General features: G+C 45.0%; 2 protein-coding genes across 2 annotated transcripts; both read right to left on the bottom strand.

Moving 5' to 3' along the window:
* Positions 1-106: 106 nt before the first annotated feature.
* Positions 107-4,727, bottom strand: LOC125536878 (WD repeat-containing protein DDB_G0290555). The gene is made up of 12 exons (XM_048700156.1): positions 4,498-4,727; positions 4,296-4,411; positions 4,165-4,194; positions 3,938-4,077; positions 3,603-3,779; positions 3,379-3,442; positions 3,189-3,296; positions 2,446-2,599; positions 1,901-1,990; positions 1,688-1,743; positions 1,130-1,187; positions 107-765 (listed from the first exon to the last, which is right to left on the bottom strand). Exons 1-12 carry the CDS (start codon positions 4,577-4,579, stop codon positions 320-322), a joined length of 1,521 nt encoding a protein of 506 aa, XP_048556113.1. The 5' UTR covers positions 4,580-4,727; the 3' UTR covers positions 107-319.
* A 2,694-nt stretch (positions 4,728-7,421) lies between these two features.
* LOC125536881 (probable protein phosphatase 2C 62) lies at positions 7,422-11,471 on the bottom strand. The gene is made up of 5 exons (XM_048700170.1): positions 11,107-11,471; positions 9,227-9,478; positions 8,531-8,816; positions 8,113-8,267; positions 7,422-7,764 (listed from the first exon to the last, which is right to left on the bottom strand). Exons 1-5 carry the CDS (start codon positions 11,143-11,145, stop codon positions 7,624-7,626), a joined length of 873 nt encoding a protein of 290 aa, XP_048556127.1. The 5' UTR covers positions 11,146-11,471; the 3' UTR covers positions 7,422-7,623.
* Between the last annotated feature and the right edge of the window lie 4,647 nt (positions 11,472-16,118).

Raw genomic sequence — 16,118 nt, forward strand, 5'->3', positions numbered from 1 at the left:
GAGCTTGCATTAATTTCACTACACCAACAGGACTGACGTTGTCCACACTAAACTAGACCATTGCTACTTCGGTACAAACTAACCAAGATGAGGACGAGTCAGATGAGATAGTATAAATGAACCATACCGTTCAAGTTTGATAATATTTTCGAATCACTTATCATAATATTGTAAACAGCAGGTAATATTTCAAGGAAAAACTACAAATGAACCATACCGTTCAAGTTTGAATGAACTTGTACTTAAAAGGCATTCTTTTACAAATTCACTAAGGCAAGCACCGTGGTCAGACGTCAATAATTCCAGCACACCAAATGTCCTAGGCAACTTGTTGCTTCTTGCTTTTCTTTTTCGTGCCTTTGCTTCTTTCGCCAGATTCAGATTTTATTCTCTTTGGGGCATAGATCTCAGCATCACTGTCATTAAGGCCAGCCATCTGAGTTCCTTCCTCATCCTCTGCAACCCTTCTATTCTTCTTTTTCTTCTTTGCCTTTCTGACTGTTTCAGCATCGTCTTCATCCAGGTCGACCATTTGCGTTTCTTCATCATCCTCTATAACAGTTTTCTTCTTCTTCTTCTTCTTCTTCTTCTTCTTCTTCTTGTCCTTTCTGACTGCTTCAGCATCACAGTCATCAGGGTCCACCATTTGAGTTCCTTCCTCAGCCTCTTCAACCAATACATTCTTCTTTTTCTTTTTTTCCCTTCTGACTGCAGCTTCAGCCACCATTGAAGAATCTGGCTGCTTGGATTTAGTCTCCTCAGATTCTAGACACAACAGTAGTGTTAGCACAGTACCTCAAACCTCAAGGCATCCATCAAGATGCAGTTAAGATGTACGCCATTTTAAGATTACAGGTCAGAACTCAGAAGTGTTCTGAGTAAAAAGAAGCTCTTAACTATAATTATCAGTTCCACATCCAATGAAATTTAACAAGTCAACATGTTTCAGTCCTAAAGGGAAGCACTTTGCCCCTACAGCAAGCACCATTCGAGATAACATGAATGTAAAAAAACAATTGCCACTCTCACATAACTTACCACAACAACAACGGAAAACAGAGCACATAACACAGAATAGCTACTGGAAATACATAAGAAACTCCCCGCAGAGAGAGAGTGAGAGACGAACCTTCAGCTGAGAAATGTGAATCAATAACCACTGTCGTGAGGTGCTGCTTGAGATAGACCTGTTACCAACCAATGAACATGTGTTAGATCATGAAGAGTTTAAAATGAAGAACCATGGTGTATAACCAGTAGCGCAATCACTAAAGGCCAATTAACTAGAGTACAAGGTTAGCCAAGATAGAAACGAAAAATCATCTATCATATACGCCGACATGTATAAATGAACTTGCACACTCAATTATAGGATTATATGTTTTTTAGGTACTACCTCTGTACCAAAATATAAGAGGTTTTTACAGGCTAGTTTAGCCTAAAAGGCATCTTATAGTTTGATATGGAGGGAGTAATAAAGAGTAGCCCAAGATTAAGTCATAAGATATTTGGCTAGTCAATGATATCTTCATGCTCACTATAATAAATTCATTTACATACACACATGTCAAAACGCGCCAGAAAACAATTAGAGCAATATAAATAAAAATTAGCATCAATTAATTGCAAGGAGCAACAACAAGCTTCGAGCTTAATATGAATGCTGTGAAATTAATTTTAGACATACCGCAGAAAGCGGCTGCCTTGTATTTGTATCCCAGATTCGCAAGTAGCTGTCCAATCCTACAAAGACCAAAATAATATCCCCAGTTAGTTCAAATAAGTACAAACAAAGACAGCCAATAAAAAGTAAAAGTGCACAACAAAATTGAGGGAACGTAAAACTATATGTTGCATTCAAAATAAATCAATCTGAAATAAATGGAAATTTATAACTCACCACAAGATGCTATCAAAGGCAGATCCGGATGCCTAACTATCGATCTAATACTTCCACTGCATTTACCAACATAGCATCCGAGTAGTTTTCCTGTAAAAAAAGGTACACACCAATCACAACACTGTAAAATAAGTTATACTCGCATACATTGTACCTTGGGTTGTTATTAGCCATAATCATTTGTCCATGTCATTATATTTAATAATAAACTAAGTGCTACGCAATCTCCAATCTGTTAAACATTATACATCAGACTCTAACATGTAGAAATGCTGATAAATATTTCAACTCTACCATTTCCATTAGCTGCAACTGCATGTCACTAACTATCTGTCGATTAGACAAAATAAAATAAAGAAACGGACCAATATAGGTACTCCATACCATTATTACCTATACAAAACAGCAAACATGAAGTGGATCTGATGATTAAAAAGGAGTAGACTTGTGACACATAGGCCACTTTAACACTAGACAGAAAAGGCACATGTTCCTAAAATACTCAGTTGCATTGAAAGATACTGCACACCATCTGTTTATCGTACCTGTTCTCATGTCAAAGGAAGCGAGGTCTCCTGTTCCTGTCCCAATATAGACAGTATGTCCATCTGGATCCCCTACAACTGCCTTGATTGGTGACTCCCTAAAATCAACTGAAACAACAGGTCTTCTTTGCGAAGCAGTATCATATAAGCGAACCTGGTAAACACAAAATGAAAACACCATTAGTGGTAGTAAAGTTGAGCGGTCATCATCAGTGCAGCATAATATATTACAGATGCAAATGGTCCTACTCCCTCTATCCATGTAAATAGGGCCTAATGCGTTTTTCAAGGCTAATTTTGACCACATGTTAGAGGAATAATATATGACATGCAAGTTACACAAAGCATACCGTCACATTCGTAGGTGAAAGGAGCTTCCAATGATATAATTTTCACAGTATACATCTCATATACTGTTAATCTTATCGATAGTCAAAGACAGTCTCAAAAAACGCATTAGGCCCTGTATATATGGATGGAGGGAGTAGCAAACATCCACAGCTAATCACTGCCTAGCATAAAAGAAAGTGCAAACACGCCAATTAAGCAAATGAAATGGTATCATTATTTACAAGCTATGGGGGGACTACACAGATGCAACAGACATCATAACAAAACCCCATCAACTAGCAGGCTTGCAGTCAGAGAGCTGAACTGGTTAAATTTGTTGAATTCCAACACAAACATTGAGCAAACAAGATTAAACTCGGAATTCTGTTAGCAACAGTGATGAGATATGGTACCTGATGATTATTTGTGCAGGCTACAATTTTACGGTGATCATCCTTGCACAGGAAAGTTCCAGCCGTGAACCAAGGTTTGGTAAATATACCGACGTTGTTAGCTCGGGGCTGTGAGATCAAAATAAAATTAATACAGATAAATGTTTGCTGCGATGTCAGCTAATAAGTCAAAAAACAGATTGGCACTTACAGATTTAGCAGACCACATCTTACTACAAGATGTGATATCCCACAAGTTCACTTCCATACCATTCCTAAAATGAATCAAATAACTGTTAAAAACACTACAAATTTCCTGAATGATTTTCACATCTCAGACAGAAAAGCTGGTAAATAAAATGAATGCAGCCCAACAGCAGTTTCTTAAGCATACAGTATTCGGTAATCGCATGCTAAAGGTTATAGTCAACTCACCCTCCAAACATTGCATAGTTTTCACCAACATCCACAGATGAAAACTGCAATGTACCCTTGTTACACACTTCCCAAGTGCTTGATGGCCCAACATCCGAGTCAGATACCGTGTTTTCTTTTGCAACAGATCTCACACTTGCTTTGCCCTTCTCCGTACAAGCAAGAAATGTACCTAACCTGCAACGAGCAACTAGATATAAATACAATTTGGCCAATATCACCAAAACGCACAAGAGCAATGAACTTTTCATTGATATATGGATACTTAATACTACAGATGTAGACGTGTGGTAAGATATCTATTATGGGGAAAATTATGAGCATGTGAAAATTACGTGGTTAAGTCCGGTGCATGTTTTCTGAAGAGGTGCAGGGCGACTAGGGGATCATTTTCCACAGCTCCGACAGTTTGGTCTGTCCTAGAGGACTTGACAACGGCCAGAGCATCACCATTCAATGGATTCAGCAACTCAACCTACACAGAAACCTTTGGAATTAACAACCAACTGAAAGAGGCACAAGGTAAGCGTCCCAACTCAGAGAAGCAGCAGCAGTTACTCACCACACCGTTCTTCCTTGCCACAGCCAAAACCTGCAAAACGCAACAAAATAGACAATCGTGACTATAGGAATGAGCAGCCGTGATTCACCAAGGGCTTACGGGAGAGAGCTGAGCTGGTAGAGGGGACTGACGGGGTCGACGGCTCGGTCGGCGAGTGAAGCGACGAGGATGGCCCTGGAGGCGTCGGGTTCGCCCCACGTCTCGACGACCTTGGCGACGCCCGCCGGTCTAGCGCGGGCCTCGACGACTGCGCCGGGATTAAAACGGAGAAGGAACAGTGAGCAGCAGGCGGCGGCGGAGGGGAGGCGGCGAAGTCGGGTAAGGTGACAGTACCTTTGATGAGGCCGAGGATGTCGGTGGTGATGGCGCGGAGCGGCGGGCAGCCGGGGCTCTCCACCGAAGTGATCCGCGGCATCCTCCTTGGCTTCTCTCTCCGGTGGAGGAGAGGAGAGGAGAGGCGGCAATTCGGGGGAGGGGAGGCAGAGTAGGGCTTCTCGTGTTTTTAGGGTTTTAGGGGAGATAGATGGATGCAGGGTGAGTCTGCTCTGGGCCGGGCGGTTCTTCCGTGGTGGCCGCGACACCGTGGAAAAGCCTGAATGGCGAGCCCGGAGGGTTTTAAACAGCGAAAATCCTATTTAGCGCTTAAGGCGAGGAATAATATAAGGGGCCTGCTACAAATAAACCAGAAATCATCCGCCTATTTAGCCGTTCGATCGGTGCACTGGTGGCCGTTGAATTACAACAACGCCAGGGTAGCAGCGAGTCAACGCAGCATCATTGCAGACTTGCAGTCCCACCGCAGCTCCAACGCAGCACCACGGATTGATTCCGGCGAGCTCCATTGTGGCCCCAGCAGAGCTCCGACGCAGCACCGACGCGCTGGCGAAGCTCCATTGCAACTCCGGCCAAGCTCCAATGCAGCCCCGGCGGAGCTCCAACACAGCTCTGACGGCTCCGGCGAAGCTGCATTGCAACCCTGCCTGAGCTCCACCGCAGCGCTGACGGCTCCGGCAAAACTCCATTGCAACTCCGGCGGAGCTCCACTGCAGCCCACGCGTGGTCCAAGGCAGCGCCGACGGCTCCGGCGAAGCTCCATTGCAACTCCGGCGGAGCTCCATTGCAGCCCGGCATGGTCCAAGGCAGCGCCGACGGCTCCGGCGAAGCTCCATTGCACCTCCGGTCGAGCTCCATTGCAGCCCTGCCGGAGCTCCACCGCAGCGCCGACGGCTCCGGCGAAGCTCCATTGCAGCCCGGCCTGGTCCAAGGCAGCGCCGACGGCTCCGGCTCCACGGGTCACATGTCGCTTGCTGCATTGCAGCTCCCCTCCGATTCGCGTTGCAGCGTCACTGGTCGACGGCGAGATCGTGGGGTCGCAGCGCTGCTGTGGTTGGACTGGTCGCGCCTAGAAAAAAGAGAAGAAGCAGGTGGAGCGGTGATGGCAGCTGGTGGTGCCTGCAGCAGCAGGTTGGGTTGGCTCATGCAACGATAGCTGCCGCGACGACGGGCCAGTGGCCGGTGGCGGGCTTGCTTATCCTGCGTCCGGAGAAAGAGATGGGGATTTGTTTCTGCAGAGGTAGGAGATGAGGGAGCCGAGGGGCACGCGGAGAGGATAAGGTTGCCAGGTCCACGCCACGCGGGACACGCGTCGCTAGGACGAGGCGACTTACGCGTCCTCTGTTATCAGCCGGATGAAAATAAACGATTTCCATAATATAATGTGTAAATGGTTCAAAACGCACATCCTGTACAGTACTGGGCCTGCCCCCGTCACCGCCAGAGCGAGTTTTCGAGAACGTTCTAGCAAGGTTCTTCGCCCTTTTTTTTTCTTGTGTTTCTCGACTGTTTTGCCGGTTTCATGTTTATTTTTTCTATTTTTCCGTTTTTCATTTTTTCCTTGGTCTTAGTTTTAAATTTTGTATAAATACTTTTAAATATATAAAAAATTCCAAAAATAGCGAATATTTATTCAAATTCGTGAACAGTTTCATATTTGTGAATATTTTTTAAATTAATGGATAATTTTTTAAAATTCATAACAATTTATATACCCATGAACATTTTCATAATTTTCTGCATATTTTTTTGTTCATGAACATTTTAAAAAATCCTGAATATATTTTTAAATACGTGAAAATTTGCAATCTATATTTCTTTTAAATCTATCATACAACCAAGCTACCTTTTACAAATAAAAAAATATGCTACAGCGGCCATGTGGTAGGCAACCAAACGAGAACAACACGAAAGAAATGCAATGACGTGCGATAGAGAGCCCAATCAAGAGTGACATGGAGTTTCTACACTCTAGCTCAAATGTACCCACATGAATAGTAAAAAAAAGTGAAAGAATTCGAAGTGATACTAGATGTCATCTTTGCCTAAACATCTCGAAACGGCGCCCCACCCGTGCAAGGATTGCCCTTTCTTCTTGGTGGTTAGAAACTGCATCCAGGGATGGACGGGAGAGTTGTTCTCGTCATGTGGCATGCCTCTGGCATTGGGGAATGGTGGGGTGGCATGATTTCCTGGTTCTCATGCGAGGAGCGGTGTCGGCACAGTGGTACGAAATTTTTTGGATGGAGAGGAATAGGCGCATCTTCAAAGGAACTCGTATGACCTACGTCGAGGTAGCTAGGCTGGCCCTTGAGGACATCAAGCAGAGGGGAATGGCTTTCGGTAACTACCACCCACCAAAGGGGATTCGCTAGTTGGCTTATTTTTGTTTTCTATTTATGCGGGTTTTCGGAGCCATTTTCCTCAAGACGAGTCCACCTCTTGTTAATATGTATTTACCCGTAAATGAAAGGTAGTAATCCTCTCGATTCCTCGGGAAAAAAAGTTACCGAATTCTTTGCTAATCAACACATGAATTTAGTACACAAAAGAGTTCACCATCAACACATTTGGTAAAAAGACTAATGTCGATTTTCCCAATTTCGAAACCCTTTCTCAAAGAGTCTTCTTCAAGCACTCACACCAAGCTCGAGGAGCTTCTTTGAGTCGATTTGCGGTATCGCCTGCCGAGGAGGATGGAGTTTGGTCGATGGAGAGGTTGTGACATGAACGGAACGACCACCGTAGCCGACAAAGGGGTGCCTGCACCCGCGTCAGTTGAGAGGAGTGCATTGTCTTGAGTTGATGCCTGCGCGGTGCAGACAAAATGACTACATAGACGCAGCTGGAAGGGTAGGTGGACCCCGAAACCCAACTGGGCCCAACAGAAACCAAGGAAGTCGCAAAAAATAAAAAACTTAAAATGATAGTAAAAAGAGGAACACTTTTTATTATAGCCTTTGAACAAACAACAATATTCTACAAACCTTGATCCCCCTGGGTGGTGGATTATTCCCAAAAAGAAAAGATTAAACACAATATCCGACCATCAACAGCAAACCGTAAAACCAATCCGACACAAAAGAAATTGTACACTTGAGAAGCTAGCAGCAGCTTCAAGCTCTGCTAGCAGTGGAAGTTTACGACGACGCAGGAGATGTCGTCTTTGCTCTTCCTGTTCACCGCCTGCTCCGTCAGATGCTTCGCAGCTGCCTGTGCGTCCCTGATGTCCTTGATCTCATCAACAGCCTCTTGGTTGGTCATCACCTGAATTTGTGTCATGTTTGCATTAGTGTCATTTGCAAATCGTAAACTCACCAGATGCAACTTAGCAACCCATACATGAACTGATAATCAATCTAATCAGAAAATAAGTTTGGTCCATGGCAAAATGAATGAAGCTAAACATGAAAGCCCGGCTAAGTGCTATACATGCTTGAACAAACACTATTGCACTATGTTCAAAAACAGATTACATCGTGCGTGCATATCCCCATAGATGACCGCACAGAGGGTTAGAGGACACAGACTGGTTTATACTGAGCTTGGATACATAATGCAATGAGTTAGATCCAATCCATCAAGAATAACTGGTGTGAGATTTATAGGCATCACCTTCCATAAGCCATCACTTGCTAGAATTAGAAAATCTGAACTCTCATCGATAACTTCCTCAGCCACGTGTGGCTCAGAGCTGAGGTGCTTTTTCAAGCTCCGGTCTCCGAATGCTCTTGCAACAGCCAGCTGCCCATCAACTCGTGGCACATCTCCTGCAAATGAGACATGTTCGGAATTGAACCTCAATAGAGTATAGATCATAAGCTTGTGACAGTTACTAGCAAAAAGAAAACTGCTATTAGCTGAATCACATGAGCGCCACTGTCAGTTGCTACTAGATAACTAAAAAATCCCGGGCATGTCACTAGACAAGGTTCAGGGGGAAAAATAAATCAGAACCATTAAACTCGAATGAAGATACTTTTTCAGGCATACAGCAACGCGTTGGTAGGGATTGACAAGAGATGGTTGTTACCTGGTAGGTTCGAAACAAATCCGCCTTTTTCCTCAATAATTTCTCGCTCCATGCTAGGCTCATGATCAACTGAAAGCTGCTCTGCTTTACCATTCTTGCTAATAACTGCTCGTGAATCTCCAATATTCGCGACCACTAGCTTCACACTATCGTTACTGCTTATTAAGATGGCGGTAACAGCCGTAGAGCCTCCTCTTCCCAACTCAGCTGCTTTTTCCAATATTTTCTCATCGGTAAGTAGATATGCTTTTCTGATAGCATTTTTCGTGTCACTCAAGAATTCTGGCTGAGTATGCAGATATCAATACAATAATCAGTACGGCTGTAAATTCAGTTGACTACGTCCAAATAGGCATAAGCTGTGAATTAAGTCGCTACCTATATTGCTCTATCTGTTTCTAGTATGGTAGTTGCAAGTAGATTGCAGAAAAACACCATACATTCAAAATATATGCACTTCTTAGCCGACAAAAAAAAACATTCTAACCTTATTAAAACGTATTGCCAACATTACTGATTGGAAAGTGTTTCCTTTTACATCTTTTTCACCTTATGCCGATGAAGCTACCATAACCAAACATTTGAGATATGATAGCAGAACACTCTCAGCAGTAACATTTTAGCATATAGGCATGGCAGCAATTACTGAACTTTGACCCCACAAAAAATTTAAAGCAAGTGGAATCGAAGCATTACCTCGCTCAAGATGTTATCAAAGAGATGTGCACGCAGAAAGTCTGGAACAGTGTGGCCCAGGTGGCCATCAAATATTGCAAACAAACCCAAATCATGCTCCCCAACTTGCCTATACTCCGCCACCAAGTAGTCCTCCATTGGATGATTTGATTTCCCCTTCACAAGATGGTAACCATGCTTGACACGCCTGCCTGACAATTTTGTCTTGCCTTTCCCTGTTTCTGGCCCTGATGAACTAAAAGCATCTTTCACCTGTAAGAACATCCAGACCAATTGTCAACCAAGCTATGCTGATAATGACCTCAACACTCAGCAAGGCAAATATATGACTACAACTTTGTTGGACATCCAGCACAACAAAAAGACATTTCAAGGCAACTAAAAAGAGTAAACTTCACAGGAAGCTTTCAAGACAAAAAGACAAAAGATAGTTTCCCAAAATGAGCCTGTCTAAATAGTTCCCCAGAATGAATTTGTCTAGAACTGTCTGGACACCCAGTAGTGCATAACATTTCAAGGCAGCTATTTTTTTTAACCTTATATGCAAACTCTTAAAACTCACAAGCATGTCAAGTAGGTTGAGGAAGGGCCTAAAGAATTTCGGCGTAATATTTCTGAAAATTAATTAAAAAAATGTATTATCAAGCATTTTCCAGCTACAGTTCTTGTTTGGTTCGCAACTGCTAGGTTTCTCAGATAATAACATATATTTCCAAAGTTATGTTCCTCTACTCCTCGGCTATTCATAAATTCCATAAATTTAGTTTAGTAGGGAAAAACATATTATTCGGCCTTCATTACCAAACACAATTTAGGAACCAGTAAGCACAAAAATAAAACTTAAAAGATTTGGCCTGCAGGACTGCATTTTCATGTGATTTTCACCTGCAATTCCACGTTTTTCTGTAGGAGAACGACATTCGTGATTTGGCGTCTAGCATGCATCATTTTTTAATAGAGATGGCAGATATTTACAATATAATCCACTCCAGTGCAATTAGTCTTGATTTCCAATACAAAATAGAAGTCATACTAAACCAGCAAACATGGCGGCTGTATCTCTGAGTGTCAATTAAAATCTAAGCCTGTGCATATTGTCCACTGTATTGTGCTCTCCTACCATACTTGTATAACCAACATATCGACTAGTTTTCTCTTGTTCCTAAAGGGTTTGCTTCCTCCAAATTTCTTCATTCCAGGGCTATCAGCAAGAAACAGGGAATTTATATTGTTCGCCAACGACAACACATGAGACATCCATAAACGTAGCGCACTAGTGCATATACATGAGGGACATATAGATTTTGCTTCAAGCCTTTTTGTAGTTCTTGATTGCATTTGACTTAAAAAGCACTCGACACTTGAGAAGACATTTGCAATCTCTTTTGCAAAACTAACAACCTTGATTCAGATTAGCACTTGTATTACCACGGTGATATTTTAGCATTAGAACAGTAAATTCCTTTCCCTAAGTTAATACATCCAGCTATTGAAACCTACATATACCGATTCTCGGAAAGAAACCAACTATATAGCTCAACCCACCGCCCAACCCCCACCCCACCAAAGAAAAGCTAATACAAAGATCCATGGTAGCCAGGCCTCATTACGGGTAACCAGACTTGACAACTCACAACCATCTGCATCACTGGAGAAGGTAAAGTAAAAATAGTTGACCAGCAAAACTAACCGCTTGACTATCATCATTCTACAATCTCCCAAGACATGCTCGGAGTTAAGCACGACAAGTGAATCACGTCCGCCATTTCACGGGTCTCTCAAGCGCCAGCTCGCATCTTTAATGGAAGGCCAAGGACAAGAAAAGCAAGCATACGATGCATCTACCTAGCTAAACTCGCAAAACAGCGCAAACTGATTACCTTGTCCTTCATCTTGTGGTAGATTTCCTTGCCGGCCATGGGATCGGGTACCTCCTCGAGACCACCGGTTTACAAGTCCCTGGCTGAAACTCGGTCGCCCCTAGCTAGCTAGCACTAGCAGCACAAGAATATGGTTTCTTGGAATCCAGCCGCCCCTCGGGAAGTCAGAATCGCACCTCTCCCCGCTGTCATCCACCGAACAAATACAATACAGCTGATGGTCGGATGGATCGGTCTGAAGTGATTAACAATGCTAAGAGCTTGTAATAATTGAGGGAGGGAGGGAGGAGGGGTTGGTGGAGGTGGGGGGTGGTGGTCAGCTTTGGCCTTGCGAAGGGGGCTGGATCTTGCTGGATAGACTCGGTTGACCTCAGATTGGTAGGGTGGGGCGGGGCAATGGAAATGTCAGGTGCGGACAGGAAAAATAAGCGGTTGGTTTCCCCCTGTCCTTTTCATACTAAGCTAATATAAAAGCTTTTAAAATATTAAAATAGTGATCTAAACGCTCTTATATTAGTTTATAGAGGGAGTACTTATTTCACATTTGGGAGTAGTATTCCGTTTCATGTGAAACGCAGGACCGGGGCAAAAATCTGACGGCTCTATTTGACAAACTCGGCATCTGACCACTCTGGGGTTTCATGACAAGCTATCGATAAAAACATGCGTATACTTAAAAGCGGTATAATTAGATTGACTGGTCCTCAACCACAAGTTACAAAATGGGCCGCAAACACGAGTAATTGACTTGGGGGTAGTTTCCTCTCTTGTCACGGAAAGAACAAGCGCTTGCTTGTTACTTCAATAAAGTGGAACATGGCCACTTGCCACTAAATCATTGGTATGCTTCGTTTATTTATTTTCTATGGTATGGCTTTGTATGCAACATTTCTTTTCCTGAGTTTTATATGGTTCACGTATAATTTGCGGATATACTATCAGAACTGCACAAAAACATCTGAAGCGTGAGACTGAAATTCGGTTTATTTCAAAAAGGGAAAAAAAGGAAACGACAAAATGTATTCAAAGAAAATGAAAGCGCAAAGGCTAATATGTTTTGCAAAAAGTTATATGCATACACCCCAACTCATTTTGAGTTTAAACTTGACGACAAAAATACAATGGCATATGGAGAATTTTGCATCTTGGCTTTCTTTTAAAAATCAACATAGTTTTGTTTTCGCAAAAGAAGGATTACACCTGGCCTACGCATCGAACCATGCACACAACCATCTTTATTGTATTATTTAATAAGGTCTTACAAAATAAATACATAGATCAATCCAAAGCCACCTTCCTAATAAAAACAATCTCCCTACCTACAAGATTGATGGTGGGCCCTGATCTCGCGCCACACACAGCAAGAAATCCGGTGGCCTCACCAAGCCGCCCGCTGGCTAGCCGGGAGCACCAACTCGTCTAGCAAACCCTCAGCATGCACCGCATGCGCACGCTGTAGAATCCTTCGCCGCCTTCTTCTGCAGTCCCATCGTCAGGAGCAATCAATGCACTGATCTTGCCAATACCCTTTTGTCGTTGACATGACCATGATGCCGGACAACGCCAACCTCATGCATGCTCCTATCAAACGGTATCCAGCGCCGAGACCTCACTGCACCTTGCCGCTAAGATTCTGCTCCACCTTGGTCACCGCACGAGAAGCATACAAAGACCTCCGCCCAGCCACCAAGCCAACCACTTGTCCCTCCAGCCGATGTACAACCCTAAAGATGACCCCCCCCCCCATGAGGGTGACGACGTAGGAACTTCGCCATCATCAGATCTAGAAAAGCCCGAATCCGGAGTTTCCCCAGGGGCACAAAGGGAACATGAATTGCTCCACAACGCCTCTAATGATGTAATGATGCCTACAGGCGTCGCCGTTGATGGTGCTGGTCGAGGACGAGCCAGACTTTCACTGGCAAATTGGAGTCCATCCCCAGCTGGACCACCAGATCGACCTCCTCCGTCATCCAACACACCCATGGGTGACGTTTGCCGCCAGGAAACCGCACGACCGGAGCCGCACCACCGCCCGGAACCGCTACCCCGCCTGGGTGAGCCATCGACGGCGGAGGCGCCCTCACCGCTGCGTTGGTCGACGCCTGACGATGCACACGTCCAAGATGCCCGCACATATCTCCATCGGAACCGCATCCCGGAGCCGCAACAAAGAAAGGACCCGGTGCCCCATCGTCCCCCACTCGGGCTTTGCCCCGTAGAGCTCCGGTAACGGTGAGGAGAGGGGCGACGGCGACTCGAAGCCCTAGAATGGATCAAGAGGGAGGAGATCGGGATGGAGGGGGTCGAGGAGAGGGGCGGCGTACGTGGGGGTCCCCAAAAAATCAACATAGTTATTATTGTGAGAAAAGCCAATTAAGGGGGATAGTTTGCTCCTTTAACTTTGTGTTTTTAGTGCATGAAGGTCAATTAAGCACATGAGTTGGGCGTGTGCTACTTGTGCTAGTGTTGGGATTCTCCGAAGAGGAAGGGTGATGTAGTATAATAGCAAATAGTTTTCCCTCAGTTAAGAACCAAGGTTTATTGAACCAGAATGAGACGGCACAAGAACAACATGGACAATACCTGCACACACACACACACAAGCACACACACACAGAAGGCAAGAGGGTTGCCAATCCTTGTTATCACTAATTGCAATGAGTAAATCTGATAGTGGTATATATAAATAAAATAAAATAATATAAAAGCAAATAAAAACAGCGAGGAGTTGTAGGTTTTTAGTAATAATGGAGAATGAACCCGGGGGTCCGGGGGTCATAGATTCACTAGAGGCATCTCTCTCATAAGCATATCATCGATGGGTAAACAAATTATTGATGGGCAATTGACAAAGTTGCGCATAGTCATGATATGATTCTTCATGGCATGATTCATATAGGCATTACATACGTGACAAGTATACCTGTCGGTGTCAAAACCGGCGGATCTCGGGTAGGGGGTCCCGAACTGTGCGTCTAAGGCGGATGGTAATAGGAGGCAGGGGACACTATGTTTACCCAGGTTCGGGTCCTCTTGATGGAGGTAATACCCTACGTCCTGCTTGATTGTTCTTGATGATATGAGTATTACAAGAGTTGATCTACCACGAGATCGTAGAGGCTAAACCCTAGAAGCTAGCCTATGGTATGATTGTATGTTGTCCTACGGACTAAACCTTCCTGTTTATATAGACACCGAAGGGGGCTAGGGTTACATAAAGTTGGTTACAAGGGAGGAGATCTACATATCCGTATTGCCAAGCTTGCCTTCTACGCCAAGGAAAGTCCCATCCGGACACGGGACAAAGTCTTCAATCTTGTATCTTCATAGTCCAACAGTCCGGCTAAAGGATATAGTCCGGTTGTCCGGAGACCCCCTAATCCAGGACTCCCTCAGTAGCCCCTGAACCAGGCTTCAATGACGATGAGTCCGGCGCATAGTATTGTCTTCGGCATTGCAAGGCGGGTTCCTCCTCCGAATATTCCACAGAAGATTTTGAACATAAGGATAGTGTCCGGCTCTGCAAAACAAGTTCCACATACCACCGTAGAGAGAATAATATTTCCACAAATCCAATCTGCTGACATGTTTGATAGCATGACATCATGTCATGGCCCGGTCATTATTCGAACCGTTTTTCTGAACCAACACCGCATATATCGCTGGGCGGTTTTCTTGACACGTCTTGTCAAAGCAGAGATCGTGTCCCCCTTATTACGGGATTCTCATCAATACGGACGTGGGTAACCCAACCGCGCCATCAATTACGGTGCTTGGGGAATAAGCGATTTTACCAGGCAAGTGGGGAGGCGCATCGCCTCTTCCTCCCTTATAAAGGGACAAGGATTCACCCTTTTTACCCACGCTTTCTACCTCCTTGCTTATCCATTCTCACGCACTCGAGCTCCAGTGCCTAAGTTCGCGTTTTTCTTCTCAAACCACTCCAAGCATGGTCGGAGTAGGAGGCAAGTGGATGGTCTCCTCCGTCATGGGGGAGCACATCGCAAAGTTACAGGTAGCCGGATATCTGGCCGCGGATATCGCGCACCGGCTGCCAGATGCGGGGCAGATCATCCCTACACCCGAACCCCATGAGAGGGTAGTTTTTCTTACCCATTTCGTCCGTGGACTGGGATTTCCCCTCCACCCGTTTGTCCGCGGGCTCATGTTTTACTACGGGCTGGATTTTCATGATCTGGCCCCAATTTCATCCTCAACATCTCGGCGTTTATCGTCGTGTGCGAGGCCTTCCTCCGCATCAGGCCCCACTTCGGCCTATGGCTGAAAACCTTCAATGTTAAACCGAAGGTGGTGGTCGGCCAGAAAGCAGAGTGCGGAGGCGCCATGGTGGGCAAAATGCCTAACGTCACCTGGCTCAAGGGCTCCTATGTGGATACCATAAAGGGGTGGCAATCGGGGTGGTTCTACATCACCGAGCCATGCTACACCAACTGGGTGGCGGCCCCCAAATTTCGATCCGGAATCCCCACGCGGCTCACCTCCTGGAAAGAGAAGGCCTATCCTGGGGTTCTCCGGTAGAGCTAACCGGACTCCAGACCTGCATCAGGAACATGATGAGCAAGAAAATCAAGCTCGTCAACGTGGTCCAGGTCATGCTCTTCCGCCGGATCCTCCCGTGTCAACGACGGGCATTCAATTTGTGGGAGTTCAACCCGGCCGAGCACCAGACGCTGCGAGAGCTCTATGACACGATGCACGAGGACGTTTGGAGGGTGTTGTTCAAGGGCGCCGAGGTACCTCCTTCCCTCACCGAGGATCGCGGACTCAACACAAAGCGCCATGTCAATCCGGTAAGTTTTTATATCTCACATGGTATTTATTTGCCCCAGTTAAATCATGTGCAGGATCTAAGCTTCCATGTCATTAACAGGATTGGATAAAGACATCAGAGCAGCTCGATTGCCCAGCCCCCTGCCTGAAGATCCTGCAGATGCTCTCCTAAGGGAGATGCTGGCTCCGGCACCTTACGAGGTGCCAGTGAAGAAGAC

The sequence above is a fragment of the Triticum urartu genome, chromosome 2 (genome assembly GCF_003073215.2).
Source record: "Triticum urartu cultivar G1812 chromosome 2, Tu2.1, whole genome shotgun sequence".
Lineage (NCBI taxonomy): Eukaryota > Viridiplantae > Streptophyta > Magnoliopsida > Poales > Poaceae > Triticum > Triticum urartu.

Coding starts and splice junctions, on each gene's coding strand:
- LOC125536878 (XM_048700156.1), bottom strand. CDS start 4,579: ATGCCGCGGATCACTTCGGTGGAGAGCCCCGGCTGCCCGCCGCTCCGC. Junction 3,780..3,937: donor CATGCACCGGACTTAACCAC/GTAATTTTCACA, acceptor TGCTCGTTGCAG/GTTAGGTACATTTCTTGCTT. Junction 1,991..2,445: donor TTCCTTTGACATGAGAACAG/GTACGATAAACA, acceptor CTTTTTTTACAG/GAAAACTACTCGGATGCTAT.
- LOC125536881 (XM_048700170.1), bottom strand. CDS start 11,145: ATGGCCGGCAAGGAAATCTACCACAAGATGAAGGACAAG. Junction 9,479..11,106: donor ACCACAAGATGAAGGACAAG/GTAATCAGTTTG, acceptor ATGTTCTTACAG/GTGAAAGATGCTTTTAGTTC. Junction 8,817..9,226: donor TTGATAACATCTTGAGCGAG/GTAATGCTTCGA, acceptor CTGCATACTCAG/CCAGAATTCTTGAGTGACAC.